Source organism: Mugil cephalus, chromosome 20 (assembly GCF_022458985.1).
Source record: "Mugil cephalus isolate CIBA_MC_2020 chromosome 20, CIBA_Mcephalus_1.1, whole genome shotgun sequence".
NCBI classification, from domain to species: Eukaryota; Metazoa; Chordata; class Actinopteri; order Mugiliformes; family Mugilidae; genus Mugil; species Mugil cephalus.
The window spans coordinates 7160011-7175585 of record NC_061789.1 but is presented as its reverse complement, the minus strand read 5'-3'; the positions used below and the strand labels follow the sequence as shown (position 1 = coordinate 7175585).

General features: G+C 41.3%; 2 protein-coding genes across 5 annotated transcripts in view; both read right to left on the bottom strand.

Moving 5' to 3' along the window:
* Window positions 1-10282, bottom strand: part of LOC124997410 (thyroid hormone receptor alpha) — an 86981-nt gene extending 76699 nt beyond the window's left edge. The window contains exon 1 of one of the 2 annotated variants that reach the window (XM_047571077.1): window positions 9910-10282. The gene's annotated coding sequence lies outside the window, so the exon portion shown is untranslated. The remainder of the gene's footprint in view (window positions 1-9909) is intronic. The other variant, XM_047571076.1, reaches the window with a different exon arrangement.
* Window positions 10283-12197: 1915 nt separating this feature from the next.
* Window positions 12198-15575, bottom strand: part of LOC124997409 (vesicle-fusing ATPase) — a 39032-nt gene continuing 35654 nt past the window's right edge. For all 3 annotated transcript variants that reach the window (XM_047571075.1, XM_047571073.1, XM_047571074.1), the window contains one exon: window positions 12198-13442. Coding sequence is in view for 1 of the 3 variants with exons in the window: in XM_047571074.1 (XP_047427030.1) it covers window positions 13421-13442 (22 nt within the window). In the remaining 2 variants the exon portion in view is untranslated. The remainder of the gene's footprint in view (window positions 13443-15575) is intronic.

The window sequence follows — 15575 nt, the reverse complement described above, 5'->3', positions numbered from 1 at the left end:
TCATCAGTGAACAAGCGCAGCGTTTCCCCCGTACTTAACAAAATGGCTGTTGGCATTCTACGGACAAATGTCAGATTATATATAATTATATTTATGACAAACAGTTGACTCTCTATCAACTTTGCTAGCTAGCTTTTATAAAGTTTAGCTAGTTCACGTTACGTCTGGAATTGTTTTAAATCTCTATGGTTTAAAAAAATCGTGGGAACAAAGACTGGATTTTAAAAGGTGGCGGTAACACACATTTTTACTAGTGAACAACCAAATAGCTTCACATGCTACGTTAGTTCCGTAAGTCTGGTCCGCACCGTTTTCTCAGAACAGAGATGTGGTGTGTGTGGTGGAGGTGGTTTGAAAAGAGGAGAGCAACAGGAAAAACACGTTCTTTGAGACGTGCAAAAATATATCCGATTCATTATGAGACCATGTAGGGCTGCTAAAGTATTAACATTGTATTGGAAACCGTGCAGTGAAGTCAATCAATGCATTGTTTGCTTGCACAGCTTATGTCCTCCTCCTCCTCCACAACACTAGGTGGCGATATGTGTCTTTTCAGCAGATTAATACGGCCCCCTTTCTGGTTGACCTATCACGTCATATAATAAGCAACTGGAGTCGTTCATGCGGCATTTCAAACAACAACAAGATGAATAATAGTACAACTTTTTTAATCTCGTATGTAATGTGCTAAGCTACTTATGGTGTAGATACAACACGCGCTCTCCCTCCGGTGCTTCTTCTACCAGCTCTGTTTACCTTCTTCTTCTGTGACCGACTTTCTTGGATACTGTTGTTCCGGGGTCCATCTACAATCACATTATCTGAATAAGGAGAACTTTGATATTAGTCGGGGTAGCGCATTTAACCTGCGCTTAAGTTGTCCAGTTAGAGTTGGTTTAAGGCAATAAATTGTGTTTTTCACGTGCATGTAAATGTATTTGTTATATGAAGAATTCCAAGCTGAATCCAGGGTGGGTGCTTTAGACGCCACTCAAAAATGTTCTGTTAGAGGATACTCTTCAGAACAGCATGCTAAGCTGGCTTGTTTTTTATTTTTTTATTTTTTTTTGCGCTGAAGAGAGCAGGAAGCAGTCCAACGGAGACAGCCCGAGGCTGCAGCTGCATTAGCCTTCCAAGAGAATACAGCCTGAAGGGATGAACTTCAGCGTGGGAAGATTTTTTTTGGATGCAGTTACTGACAGCAGCACCAGTAGCCCTGAGGAAGTCTGTGGGTGTCTTATGCCGCTCAAAAGTTTTACCCTTCACTTGGACAGAGGTCTGCTGGACATCTTCTTTTTAGAGTTTTAAGTGGAAAATACAACTAAGCTCAGTGGGTACAAAAGTGTAGGTGAACAGTCTTGACACATAACATTTGTTTGACCCACAAAGTAATAGCCCGAGGCTAGGGTTTGGATACTTGAACAAGCAGTTTCCTCAAAACATTTGCAATATTTACAGGGCTTCTTCTAACCAACATGCAGCATTATTTAATGTATGCTTTTTGTTTCTTTGTTCTAGTCGTATGCTGAGCCTATCAGCAGACCACTTCAAAGGCCCACTTCAATGACCAAGCCCTATTGACACAAAAAGGCAGTGCATAAGCTTTGCAAGCAAGACAACTGAGAAAGCTCAAGTTTCTCTTTCAATAAAGAATGCCCAAATGGATTTCATTCAGTTGACTCAATTATTTAATATATTGCAGTTAAAAATATCTTGTCAAATGATGATTGTTTTGCTTATCTCTACAAAGAAAGAGACAGGGAACAGTCAAGATTAAGTACAAAATATGACCAAGATTGTGAACTGGAAGTTACCCAATTATGACAAAATGGAAAAAGAAAAATCACATCACTATTAATGTTCAATACGGAACAAAATCCATTAGCTGCAGCTCAGCGCAGGAGAAGATGTGGCCGTGCCTCCAGCAATGCGAATCCACATCTGGAGAAATACCTAGCTTACATCCATCTCCTTCTATCTCGATCTCACAGTCGCAATCTCCCATATTGACAACAATGTGAGCTGCACAGCGCAATGATAGTCCTCTCTGCACAAATTCATTCTGAGCGGGGAGTCCTTTTCATGTAATCCCTAGAACACTTCCTGTTGTGGCCACTCCTGACGCCGGTTCCTTTCTCGGTTCCTTTCTCCACAGGACAGAGAGTCAACCTGAGCGTGCTGCATACTGCTCTCAGATCCATCGGAAGGAGTATTATGAAGCAGGTTTCTTTTCTTTTTTTTTTTTTTTTTCCTGTGAAGGGTCTCGGTCATCCAGGTCGTTTCTGAGAAAAGACGTTTCGCCTCTTCAGTCGTAAGGGACTAGTGGGAAGTTGAGGTTTAAATAGGAACATATGTCGCCATAACCCATCAGAAACTTGCTTGACCAGTTTCTGTTAACGACCAGAATCTGTTCCTATTTAAAGCTCAACTTCCCACCTACCTACAAGCTACTTGCATGAGTGGCGAGACATCTTCTCAAAAAACACTACAAGTCTAGTTGCCTCTTTTTTTTTTTTTTAAAGCCTTCTGGGTAGGGTTCTTTTTTGTTGTGTCTTTTATCATATTTCTCTGAGCCGTACGTGGCCCCTCGAGAGGCGCTTCTGCAATGGGTTGGAAGATGGAAGGAGAAAAAGGAAGGAAACAGACCTCTGTAACAGGAAATATGCCGTCACTCATGGCTGATGCCGAACTACCTCTGGCTCAGAGTAGCACAAAGAACAGTGGGATGATTAAGTCAAGATTAATTTGCCCGCAACCTGATGAGTTGCGTTTGGCGTGCCGCACATGACAGCTTGATGAAGACATAAAAGTTTGCCCCCTTTGGGCAAAGGGGTGGAAACACACAGACAGGGCGTAAAATTTCCTTGAGCTTCTAACTAATTTGATTAAGAGAGTGGGAGATATCTCTAGTGACAGATGGATATACAATTGTCAAGTCTATCAGCCACCCGGTCCATCAATATTAATGCTTTTTTAATATTTTTTTTAGTATTTTCAATTTTTCATACTAGATTGTACGGTCACATCAAAACATTTACATCTAAAGTGGCAGTAATCTTGCTTCCCAATCTTAATCAACATTGAAATGTGAAGCAGTTGACAGATTCATTACCCTGCAGTTCCCGTCAAACCTACGCAACCTTTTATCTTGTACTGAGGTTTTACTGAGAGCATTTTCCGCTATTACACTAATGTCATTAACCTCGTTTTCAGAAGCCACTTCACTCTACCTGCTCGGCATTAAACAGCCGGCATGATTAGCGAGTGACTGGTGAACGCAGCAGAGCCGACGAGGCAAACATGCGGATCGGCCGCAAAGTTTTAACTTTTGACAGGGGGAGTGAATAATATTGATAATGTCGCTACAAGACAACAGATCCCCCGACGAAGGCGCTTCCCCACGGCCTGAGGAACACGATGCAGGCCCGAAGGACCCAGCCTCCAACCTCCCCAGATCCCAGTCCAATCAAGAATTTGCAGGATGCAACGGAAAAAGGCCACTCCACTGAGGCGCTAACGCTGCTACCGACAGGACCCAAAAGATTTGTTTCTAACATCCTGGTGCTAAACGTCGTAGGAGACTCTCAGAGCGTCAATATGCTCGACAGGTGGCTTTAATGTTGTATGCTAATTACCCTGTCTGCTTGATGTGTAGGAAAGCCACTTTTTGGCAAAACACTTGAAGCACTGCAAGTATTCCAGGTTCTGTCTGTGAAGGCTCTCAGTCAAAGACACCAAAGAAAAGCAACCGGACTCGGCTATTCCAGCTTAATTTAAGTATTAAACAAAATCTGAATCCACCTTTTGCCGAGAAGACATTAGCACATACTCCACTTACCATGGCTGGATAAATAGCCATCCATAGCAATGGTAGTATTTATTTTTTGCACCGGGGAAGGTATGAAGCAATCCAACTGAGACGGTCTGAGGCCGCTGCTGCATTAGACTTGCAAGAGGATATGGCGAGAGGTATGAGGATGTATTGCAGTGTAAGAAGATTACGTGGAAGCCCTGAGGAAGCCTCATAGTGCCGTACAATGCTCAAAGGTTTCATCCTTCACTTAGACAGAGGTCTGGTGGAGACCCCCATCAAGAGCTTCACTTGATAAAGACACTGATCAGCATGACGGAGAAGGCAGATGACAACTGTGTAATACTTTTGACAAATAGCACTCCACTTGACCCGCAGAGTAATCGCTACAGGCTAGGGTGGGGACACGCCCTAGCCTGTAGCTAGCAATAACGCTGAACAAGCAGTTTTCTTAAAACATTTGCATTATTTGCCCGGGTAACTTTAGTCACGTGTGTGGCTCTTCGATGCATGTTATTTTTGACACAGTCGTGGAAATGAAAGGGGAAACAGACACCAGGGGCAGGGGTGGTCGTTTGTGGTGCTAGTGTGCCAACATCAGCACTATTAGCACGGCACAAATCACCCCAGCTTTTAGTCTCCAATTTGGGTTGCATGATGGCAACAGATGGAAAAAAAAAAAAAAAAAACAACAAAAAACAACACACAATTTTGAACATTTGGACATTTCAACAACAAACAACAGAGCACAGATCAAGACAAGGACTGAACGTATCCCACCTCAAGTAGAAACTGTTTCGTATGTAGCAATAATAGAGGAATGCAAGATAAGCCCGTTTTCTCCATAGTTCCATTAATTCAATCAATTTGGCAAGTTAAATCCCGTATGTTACATGCACTGAAACAACACAAACTAGCAGCGAAGCAACATCAAAACTCTGCGGGTCACGAGGCTTCTGACGCCCAACCCAGATTCGAGGCCATCTCTTTCAGTCATTTTCTGTCAGATCGTGGAGAAATCGTGCTCGGCTCAGCGACAGATGTTCAATTCTCCGTGTGGGAGATGCATGTCTAGATCTGGTGTTCTGACCCTATTTGAATGGAAGCTGCATTAAATAAAGATGTTCTTCTTCTAAATAAGTGGAACAGAACGTTCCAGCCGACGTACAAAAGGCTGCATGCGTGCATGAGCTCACTCCAGACCTGCACACTCAGTTTTTTTTATATATATATATATATATATATATATATATTCATTCAGCAGGCGATAGGTTTTTCTCTATCTCTTACTAACAGACCTGCCGCACATTACAAAGGAAAGCTATTAACACTTCAGGCTCTGCGCTGCTTATCTCCCACTCCATTTTCTTCTTCTTTTTTCCCAAAATGCCAAAGGTCCAAGAAAGTTTTAAAAAAGGCTCCAAATGACAACGCGACGCCGGCTTATGGCGAGAAATCCAAATTATGAAAGAAACATACAGGTATATAGGAGTTTCTGATGGTCAAGATATTGGCCAGTCTTAGCTCATCCGTGTTGGCGCCCATGTTAGCAGATGTTTAGACACAGTGTCTTTATTACACACTAAAATAGTTTTCTGTCATAGAATTGAAAACCAGGAAAGAAAAAGATGTTTTTTTAAAATATGATTAAAAGTGTGGCAATTTGTTTTAGTTCTGCCATGAACAAAACTACGTCCCAGATCAAACTTTCATTTGTTTTAATGTCGGTTGACCAGCGCCAACAGGTGTCAAAGAAAGGAAGAAAATGACTTCTCTAGTAGCCCGGGTTGTAGTAGGAGATTGTCATTCAATACTAGCAGTCGAGTAAGGCTAAGGCTGCGCCGAAAAAACAACTCCTGGGTTACAGAGTTTGTGGCGTTGGATAACCGGCCCATTTCTGAAGCAGAAAAGACAGGTTTTCTGGAGCCAAGGTATCAGCTACCCTCTCGACACCACACCACACTTTGCAAACAGCGCTATTTATTGGACTTAATTCAGTCGCAGGGTGATATGAATCTTCAGGGCAGTACATTTTGTTCATTTAAGATCAGATCAGGACTCTATAAGTCATGACATCTCTGCACAAGACCCTACTGGTAGCTTCTCCCTTGGTGAAAAAAATAAGCCTCTTGGGTGCATCCAGCATAGTGCAACAAGTCCTAATTTGCCACTTGTGTTTAGTCAGTTGGCCAAGTTTTTAGCAGAGTTGTTTGTCTCTCTTCCGGCCATCTTTGTTAGCCCCCAGATTTACCTTGCGCAGGGTTTTCTGAAGGCTTGTGTAACGTCTTTGTTGCTTAACAATGGAAGAAATAAGATACAACTAAAAGTGTGACCTGACGTCAACCGCACAAAAGTGGGGACAGAATCATCCATCAAGGTGTCAGCTGAAATTAAGCTTCAAAGAGCCTGAGACTGGTGAAACCGGCTACCCAAGTCTGGGATTTACTCTCCACTTTAATTGAAAGCTTTACCTCCTCTGTAGGAACAGACTAATATTTGGACAAGCTGCAAATTACCATCAGCAGAGCTTCATCCTTCTTTGACGTGTCTTCATTGACATAGCGCTAATTATGATATCTGTTCATTTCAGAAGCTAATGAAAGGTTTCTGTGCAATTATGCTTCCTGCAAAAAGGAAGGGTATGTCGGAGGACGTGATATCAGTAACGCTGATGGCAGAAAGAGGTTTAATTTAAAAAACTAAAAAAGTTATAGCAAATGGAGGAGAGCCACTGTTGTTTTCTACCTCATAACGTATCTGCTGCTACTTAAAATACTTCTGAATACTGAGTTTTACTAGGACTTTTGTATGCAAAAATGCAGGTTGAAAACTGATGCATTCATTGATAAAAACAAGTTAGGGCTAGGGCTAGGGTTAGGGTTAGGGACTGAACAGATGAGATTCACTGGTTCACACCATATTATTTTGAGGAAAATTGAAGAATTCATGAGTATTGGTCTTTCTTGTTACTTGGGGATATGACTGTTTATAACATTTATGTCCTATAACGCGTAAAAATCCTATGTTGACATGCTCAGGTGTTCGCCGCAGAAGTTTCTTGATCTAATTTCCTCTGACGTCTTCGTTGAAACGACTCCAACAGGATAAAAAAAGAAAAAGTGTATGTGTGGGGTAAAATTAGGGTACCGACTCAACAGATTACTCCAAGCCCCTCCCATTTGTCTACATCTGTTTGACACAAGCAGGCCGTGGGACCCCGGGGACCGGCCAGCGGGCCCGGTTATGTAACCAATGTCAGACACACACTGAGGCAGAAGGATGAGGAGGGAGGGACGGAGTGGCGGGCAGGGGGGGGTTGGTGAGCACTGGTTTTCTTTCCTGTCTCTCACTTCCTCCTCCTCCCACCCTTCCCTACACTCTCTATACATTAAACCCCAGCTACGGAAAACCAGGACACTGGCCTTGCAGCACTGGAGAGAGGGGGTAGGTGGAGGGACGTCAAAGGAGGTCACGTCTGGCTGCTGGCAGAGATTAAGGCTTATGTATATGTACACATACGCAGCGTGTTTTACATTTGCTTTGTGAGTCACACCGATGGCATTTCCAATGTCACGTCTTTAAGAGATCTAACAAGTGCTTCGTCCTTTAAACATTTTCAATGCAGAAATCCTCCCTGCAAAACATATACATGAACTGCATGGATTGAATTATTTATCTTCATTCAGTAACCACTGATGTTGCCTGTACGTATTTTCCTTCTCTGGAGAGAAAAAAAAAACATCTGAAGGAGGAACTCACAACAACGTATACGTCTGAGTAAGGTTGCCAGAAACTAATGCAAATCACCATCTACTCATATTCAGAGCTGGGTTACCATGGTAACACTAGTAAACAGAGGTAACGAGACTTTCCTGTGCAATTTTATGAAGAAACGGCTTTTGCATTTCAGGAAAATATTGTCGGAAGTGTTTGACGATCTTGAACGCACGTCGCCCGTAACATCTGGAGATTTTATAGGACGGACGCAACAAATGGACAAAAAAAAGAACTAATGGCAACAAAGTCCGACTGTGATGTTGCCTCACGCTTCCTCTATCCAAAAAGTTGCACTCGAACACACTGCAAAGACTACGGTCGACGGTCAGCTAGCACGTAACAATACTAACTCACCATGCCAGCAGGTGGCAGTAGTCTGTATTTGTCATCAAAAGGAGAAATTTTAAGCACTGCTATTAGCTGGGAGGCTAGGAAGTGGTGCAAACCGCCATACATAGATCCAAGTTGTGAGAATTTAGATGAAGATAAAAAAAAAACAATGTCAAAACTTTTGTTTGGAAAAAAAAAGACACTGACAGGATTCAGACTAGAGGCAATGAAGCAGGGTAAAAAAACTAGGGCCACTGACACCAGCAAACGGCCGACACTCTGTTCAGACGTGTCACGGCCTTAATGTAAAGAGCGTTCACATCTGTTCCAGTGGAGGTGTATTACATTGTGTAGGTGTGTACAAAGCAAACGACCCACTAGGGTGCTAGAACCTTACAGTTGTGGGTCCCAGTTTCTACAATAGTTTTGCCTAAGGATGTAAGGATCCCCAACGGGGGACGAAATCGGATTGGGATTGGGTTTCAGCCAAGACAAATGTATTGTAGTTATTAATTATCAGCATCATGGCGGTTGGCTAGCATCAAAGCTGCCACATATACAAGAGGAACCAAAATCACATGGATAAACTCGTCTTCTGTGCGGATGAACTTCAGAAAATGAAGTCAGTCGAATGCAATGTGAATGAAAGAATAACAGAACTGAATCCATGAAGTACAGACATCAGTTCAGACAAAGGTTGCTGCAAAACAACCACAACAAACACTGAATGCTGCGTTCAAGAGAAGTTTCCTCAAGGAGAAAAAGTTTGCAAAACAGCATCAACATGAAAACGAATCCAGAGAGCATTATGGAGTTTATGGTTATGGTATGGACTTTATGGTTACACAGGTTTTCTGGGGCCAAGGTACGAGCTACCCTCTCCACACTACATTAACTTAGGAAAAAAAAAAAAAAAGTCAGATAAGAAACAGATATGAACCTCAAGTTCATAAAGGGATGACGGTTTGTTTAGGAGCAGATCGGGACTTGGATCGAACGATACTCGATATTGCAAAATCGGATCGGATCGCATCGTGACATCTCTAGTTTTGTCACTCAAAGTGAAATGTAAATGAAAACTGCCACTATTAGGATCGAACAAGAAATCTAACCTTTTTTTTTGTTGTTGTTGCCTTGGATCGGTCATTCACCCAAAGTCAAGATGTGTCAAACTATAGGAGTCCAAAATAAGTCCTTGCACCAACCACACACACACACAACACATAACAGCAGACTGTTGGCATTGTGTGTAACTTAACACATGACATGACAGACATACATAAACCCCTCCCCATATAGGGGAAGCTATAGGCAGAGAGCCACATTGCATATACCACATCTCCGTGACTCGTGCATGATTCGCGCTCACGCACGCTTTGGCACACTTTTACGCACAAAGACGGACCAGCTTCTGAATATGTCACAGCCGAGGAATGCGAGCAGAGGCTGTAAATCACGCAGCGGGAGGCCCACATATTTGTATGTCCATATACAGTACAGCATGTACACCACGCTGTCGCCGAACCCGCACCTTTCCTCGCAGAATGTAGGTTAACAGGTTTCTGATTGCAGAGATCGCACAGTGTTCGGGGCAGCGGCGGAAGCGCATGGTCTCCATGTAGGTCAGATACGGTCTCACCAGCGGGACACACGGGGACGTTACGGGGCTGCAGAGCACTGGCGACTCCCCCCTGCATTAACCTATAGGTACAGTACAGTAAGCAGGCCGGCGCAGCGACCGGGTTGACGTGAGGACAGCACTCACCTTGCACCGCCGTCCCCGAGAAGCGGCGTTCCCCGCATTTCGCTCCAAACGAATCGCCACAAACCACCAAATGCATCGCTTATTAAAAAAAATAAATAAAAACGCGTCTCGCAGCGGCAACAGAAAAGCCCGGTGAACACGGAACAGTAGCGTTAAGAAACACAGAGAGAGGGAGATACAGAGAAAGAAGCAGAACAAACACGGAGAAATAAAAAAGCAGCTTTACCGTTCCGGTCGGCGTCAGCTTATGCCTCTCTCTACCCCCACCGGGGTTAGCCTCCCCTTTCAATCCGCGATCAGGTGCGTGGAGACGGGAGAGCCGCGTCCGCCGCCCGGTACTGCCAAAGTCATGGCCACGGTCTGCAGAGGGAACTCTACAGTGTTTACTAGCTCTCTATACTCGGTCCTCCCCCATGCCTGTACAGTACGGGTGAATGCGGGTCAGGAGGAGCGGAGCGGAGCCGCCGGCAGCGATTCATCACCAGGTTCCGCAGCGCCCCCGCAGGCCGGGGAGGATCACCGCAGCGGACAGGTTACATAATACAGGCAACCCGGAGGATTAATGTTATTAGCGAATGCAAATGTATGGAGCCATAGAAGTCACAAAAACAAATAAAAATAATAATGAAAAGAAATCACGTTATTCTTACCATTGAAGTAAAAATAAAAAAAGCACATTAATCTTGCCCAAAGAACAGTATTAAATTATTGTTATTTTATTTCATTTGTTACACGTGGTATAAAAAATGCATATGGGAAAACCCATTCGGTTTATATAGTGCTCAAAGCACCGTTAATCTTAAAAAAAAGCAAACGTTAAAAATATTATTCTATTAATATCGTAATTCTTGCCCAAAGAGCAGTGTTATATTCTTATTATTTTATTTCATGTATTATATATATAAGAAACTACACCACCAGTAGCTATCATAGAGCTCACATATTTGTTTGCATATATGTCCATATGTGTTTGCACCATCTCTGCACCTTCATTATTATTATTAATTATTACAGCTGAAAATGTATGGTAGCCATTTACAGCAAAAATACCAAAAAAAAGATAAATAAATCAATAAAAAGGTGTATATAGAGGTGACTCTTTATAGATATTAGATATTTCGGTGCAAGATCTAAACGATTCATATTGTAAATGGAAAAATCTGTCACATTAATTGTTGATTATCAATAAATAGAAAAAAGATTCAATAAATCTCGCTATATGGCAAAAGTAAATTAAAGAAAATATGAAAAAAAAGAGTGAATGTGTCTGTGGGGACTGATTCAGAAGGTTTAGAAGTCAAACTGTTTGAAATATTGTCTGGGGGGGTTTGCATCTTATCTTTATCCTCTGATCCTTAATCTTCTGGTCACCAATCTTCTCTTGATCGTTCACCAGGAAACAACTTTGTCAATAAATATCCTGGAGAGCACTCTTGACCTGCCGTGGGTTTTTTTGTTCACTGTGCAAATGACTTCCTGTCAAACCACATGACTCATGTTCTTCACCTCAGCGGCTCGTTTGCCATTTATTTTCAGTAACGTTTTCTTCACTCACATGTTCCACCTTTTCTTCTCATATTGACAGACGCTTCTGTCTCAGTCTAAATGAAAACTCTGGTTTCTGAATCAACTCTGATTCATGGCTAATCCTGTGCATGTACCAAGACTGAAATCATTTAAAAGGACTGAGTTAAGTTACTTTAGGCGCTATGTCTTAAAAGGATTGTTTCTCCTGCAGTTATTTAAATACAGATGTTACATTAAATCCACAAAAATAAGCAGAAACAAGGTCACCTGGACTTGTAGAGTTTCTCGAGGACGTTTCATCCAAGTAGCACTCCTCCACCTCCTCCAGTCTTCAACAACTGAAGAAGTTACTTGGTTGAGATGTTTTCAAGAAAGTCCACTTGCCCTAGTTTTGTTTTTTGGATGTACCATGACTTTAATGAACCTTCACAGACGTACTGAAATGAAAGCTGGGTTTGGGCACTTGTTATATCCGTTACAATAGTTCAAACAGAATGTTCTTGAACCAGAAGAACAAAAAAACAAAAACAAAAACAAAGTGTCCAAATACTTACATAAGTGAGACAGGAAGTTTATCACTTCTTACTTTCAGTGCGTTCGTGCTCTTCTTTTGCTATAGGGATTGCACAGTTTGTTCAGTACAGATGTAAATCTGCTTAAATTAAATCCACAAAAGCAAGCTGAAACAAAGTCACCTGAACGTACAGAGTTTCTTGAAGGTGTGTCATCTGAGTAGCTTCTTGGGGTTTAAAGAGGATCATTCGTGGGTGTTGCCATAAACCCCAACGTACCACCAGTCTTCTTAATCTGAAGAAGCTATTTTAATGAATTGTCTTCAAACGCTGTCTTGGTTACAGCCTGTTTACGGATAAACTTTGACACTTAACGACTTTCATTTTTTTTTTTTTGGGGTTTGAAGAACTGAATGTTCTCGAACCTGAACCGCAAAAGAATGTGTCAAAATAAGTGAGACCAGACAAGAAGCCGAACGTTTCCTTTTTTTTTTTCTGTGCATATGTGCTTTTTTTTTATTGCAATAATACATCTGCATGTTGATATATATTTACACACACGCACACGCACGCACACACAAACTGTCAATGGTCGTAACGAAACAGGAAATTTGGACTTTGATTTCCACTGAACACATGAGGAAATAAAATAAAAATCACACGTATTAACCACCATCGGTCTAAATCTTATTCAAGTACACACACACACACACACACATGTTCAACCAACACACACACACACACTTTCATTCACACGGGACACATGCAGCATTTGGTTTCCCCCACACATGCACATGATACAACACAGGTCCCCACAAGTAAAACAAGATATAAGTACTAAAAGTAGAGTCGATGTTGAAAGTGAAGACATTTCCTTTCTTTTTTTCTTGTGTTTTTTTTTCTTTTAATTTTTTAACACTGATTATGCAACTAGCTAGACTGAACTGTACTGCAACACAGACAGACAGGCCAACAATCCGACATTTACTTTCACTATTACACTAACCTGGTAAAACATCTCAGGAGTCATACTGATATCGTACGAAATAAACGTATTCTCATGATATACTGCATTTATGTCTATATATACTATTTACAGAACAGGAACATACTGTATATTTAAAGGGATTACATTTACACATGGAACAGCTTTTTCTTTTTTATCTCTTTTTACAGCCACTACACATTCACTAAAAGCCTCTTATAGATTCACATGTTAATAAGTTTTTGTGTTCTCTTTAATCTGCTTGTGCGCCGTGAGGGTACACTGACGATAAAACTACCTTTAGCGGGACGGGAGATACGCAACAAATACAACAAATAGCATAGCTTAAAACGTTTTTTTCAGGTCATTTTTACGCACAATGCACAAAACAGCACTTTTTTTTTTACAATCATCTATTGCAGTTTCTTTACAGATAACAGATTTTTATTTTTAACAGTACAACTTCCAGTAGTAGTAGTAGTAGTAGTAGTAGTAGTAGTAGGGATTGTGGTGATATTGCCTACAGAAACATGCTGAGATACGGAGGATTTTCGCATGTTCCTCTCTTGGACCAGGTGGGTATTTAAATAGTGCGGTCATTGAATTGATGAGAGGGAGATCTCGTCTTTTGTCTTCTGCTTTGATTCTTCCTCATTTTGTCCCCTTGTGGTTTGTAGATGCAGAGACGTCTGCTCCATTCCTTCCGGCTAGCGCTACTCGTAGAAGCTACGGTCACTAGATAAGAGAAGCAGAAGGAAAGCAAAGCCTTGTTTCAGCTTCCTGTCGGTGGTCATATTTCATCTAACATGTACATTGACACAAAGTGGAAAGATTAAGGTTCCTTTTTCTGCTGCTCATCAAGTCTTCAATGCCATTTATTTATGGTGTCCAAATTTGGCGTCATCAGTTTAAATTTAGAACTGGGCTAAGACTTAGCTGCTGTGCCTAGCGATTAATTGTTAAAATTGTTCTGCTGTTCCAATATCCAGTCATTTTAGGACTTTGATGCGCACTACCTGGACTGGGTTGCACCAATTATTTGTGAATCCATTGCTCTGAATATACCTGACGTGCCGCCTAAGGTTGTGGAAACTGCAAACTGGGTGGGTTCAGATCAGAGTAAATAGAGAAAATATAAAAGGTCAATTAATAATGTCCACAGACGGCACTCAAGAAACACTAGAAACCACCACGGCGACCTCTTGACAGCAAGAAGAGAGCCTCTGATTATTGTGTTATGCTTTAGGACAAAGTCAATGACCAATGACAAAACTACATGACCGGAATGTGGGGTCGAGGATATGGAGCACAGTTACTGACAATATTTGATAGCAGGTCTCAATGCAGAGACGCACTGGTGTCGTTAGGGGGGCTGAAAATATTCTTAAAATCCTGAGACCCTGCATCCTCATAAAACATTAACTTTTAGGTTTTTTCGCAGCTTATTCTGCTTCATTTAAACCCGTTGTCCTCATTAGTGGACGCTTTAGTCAGCCATCTAGTGGTAGCAATGGGTCAATACACTAGTCGATGTAAAAACATGATGGCGGATTCATTCCACAGACAATCACAGGATAACAGTAGACGAGGTAGAAAACGTCATTGAATTTTACATTTGAAAATTATTTATTTATTCCTATTAACGTTTCTAGTTTGATATGACGCGCAAATTTCACAAATTTTATCAATAGCAACGAGCTACAACGTTGCTAATTAGCAAAACCCGTTTGAGGATGTTGGGACTTCAAAATAAAAAATAAACAGTTTCATATTTTGTCACACATTGGGTGACTTTATTATGATATAAACAATGAAATAATCCCAGTGTCCACATATGAGGACATCTGATTTTTTTTGTTGTTTTCTTTTTTTTAAAAAAGAAACTACTACTCCATTCAACTTGTTCATATAGAGTGCGCCCACATCACTGAACACACACCTGGTCTTCCCAGTGCTTTGTTTTTGTTGTAGAGGTGGTAGCAAACATTTGTTGTTGCAACATAAAACAATTTAAGTACCTAGTGGCGCCCCTGCAGCGTAGCACGATTACCATGCATTGTTTCTTTTTCTACGTGATGTGTGATGTGATGTTTATTTACGGCACACATGCGCCATTAGCTGCAACAGATTTCTGGAGCCAGCCAGTCTTAAGCAATCAGCTATGCTAACAAGCTGTAGCATCACACACTGGCGAATGTCTACAGTTTGTGGAATATGTGAAGTATATTCCCAAGCTAGTAGCATTTATCCAGTTTAGAGTGTGAAAACATCCTACCACCCTAACCTCTATTTAGAAATTTAGTTGGACATTTTGAAATTTGTCTTTTATATATCATACTTTTGTGTAATTTAAAACATTCCCATTTTATTTTTTATTATTAACGAGCATTTCATGTGGCAGGTCAGGTCATTTCCTTTACTCCTTCATCCAAACAGGTCCTATGTAAGCAGGCTAATGTTGTTCATTAGCTTTGCAACACTCTGCAACAGGGTTCAAACGTCAAATCTCACCTTGTGGAACGATCCACCGTGATTTAAGTCTGAACTGGTTGGAACTTACAAAGAGTTGGTGCAACCGTTTCCTAAAAGCTAAACTTTAACACCTGTACAAGATCCGTTCTAGGAGTTATACAATAACTTATACTATACACGTACAAGTACAACACTAAAGTGTACACAATATTGCTTGCATCAGGAAAATAAAGATGGACGGTGAGTAAAAAATTAACATGACATGTAGAATGTCATGTTAATTTTAAAACCTCAACAAATGTCAATGTATCAATGTGGTGGGAAGCATATAACAAAAAATATACAATTTATCAAATGAAAGGGATGTGAACATGGAAAGGAAAAGTTAAATTAACT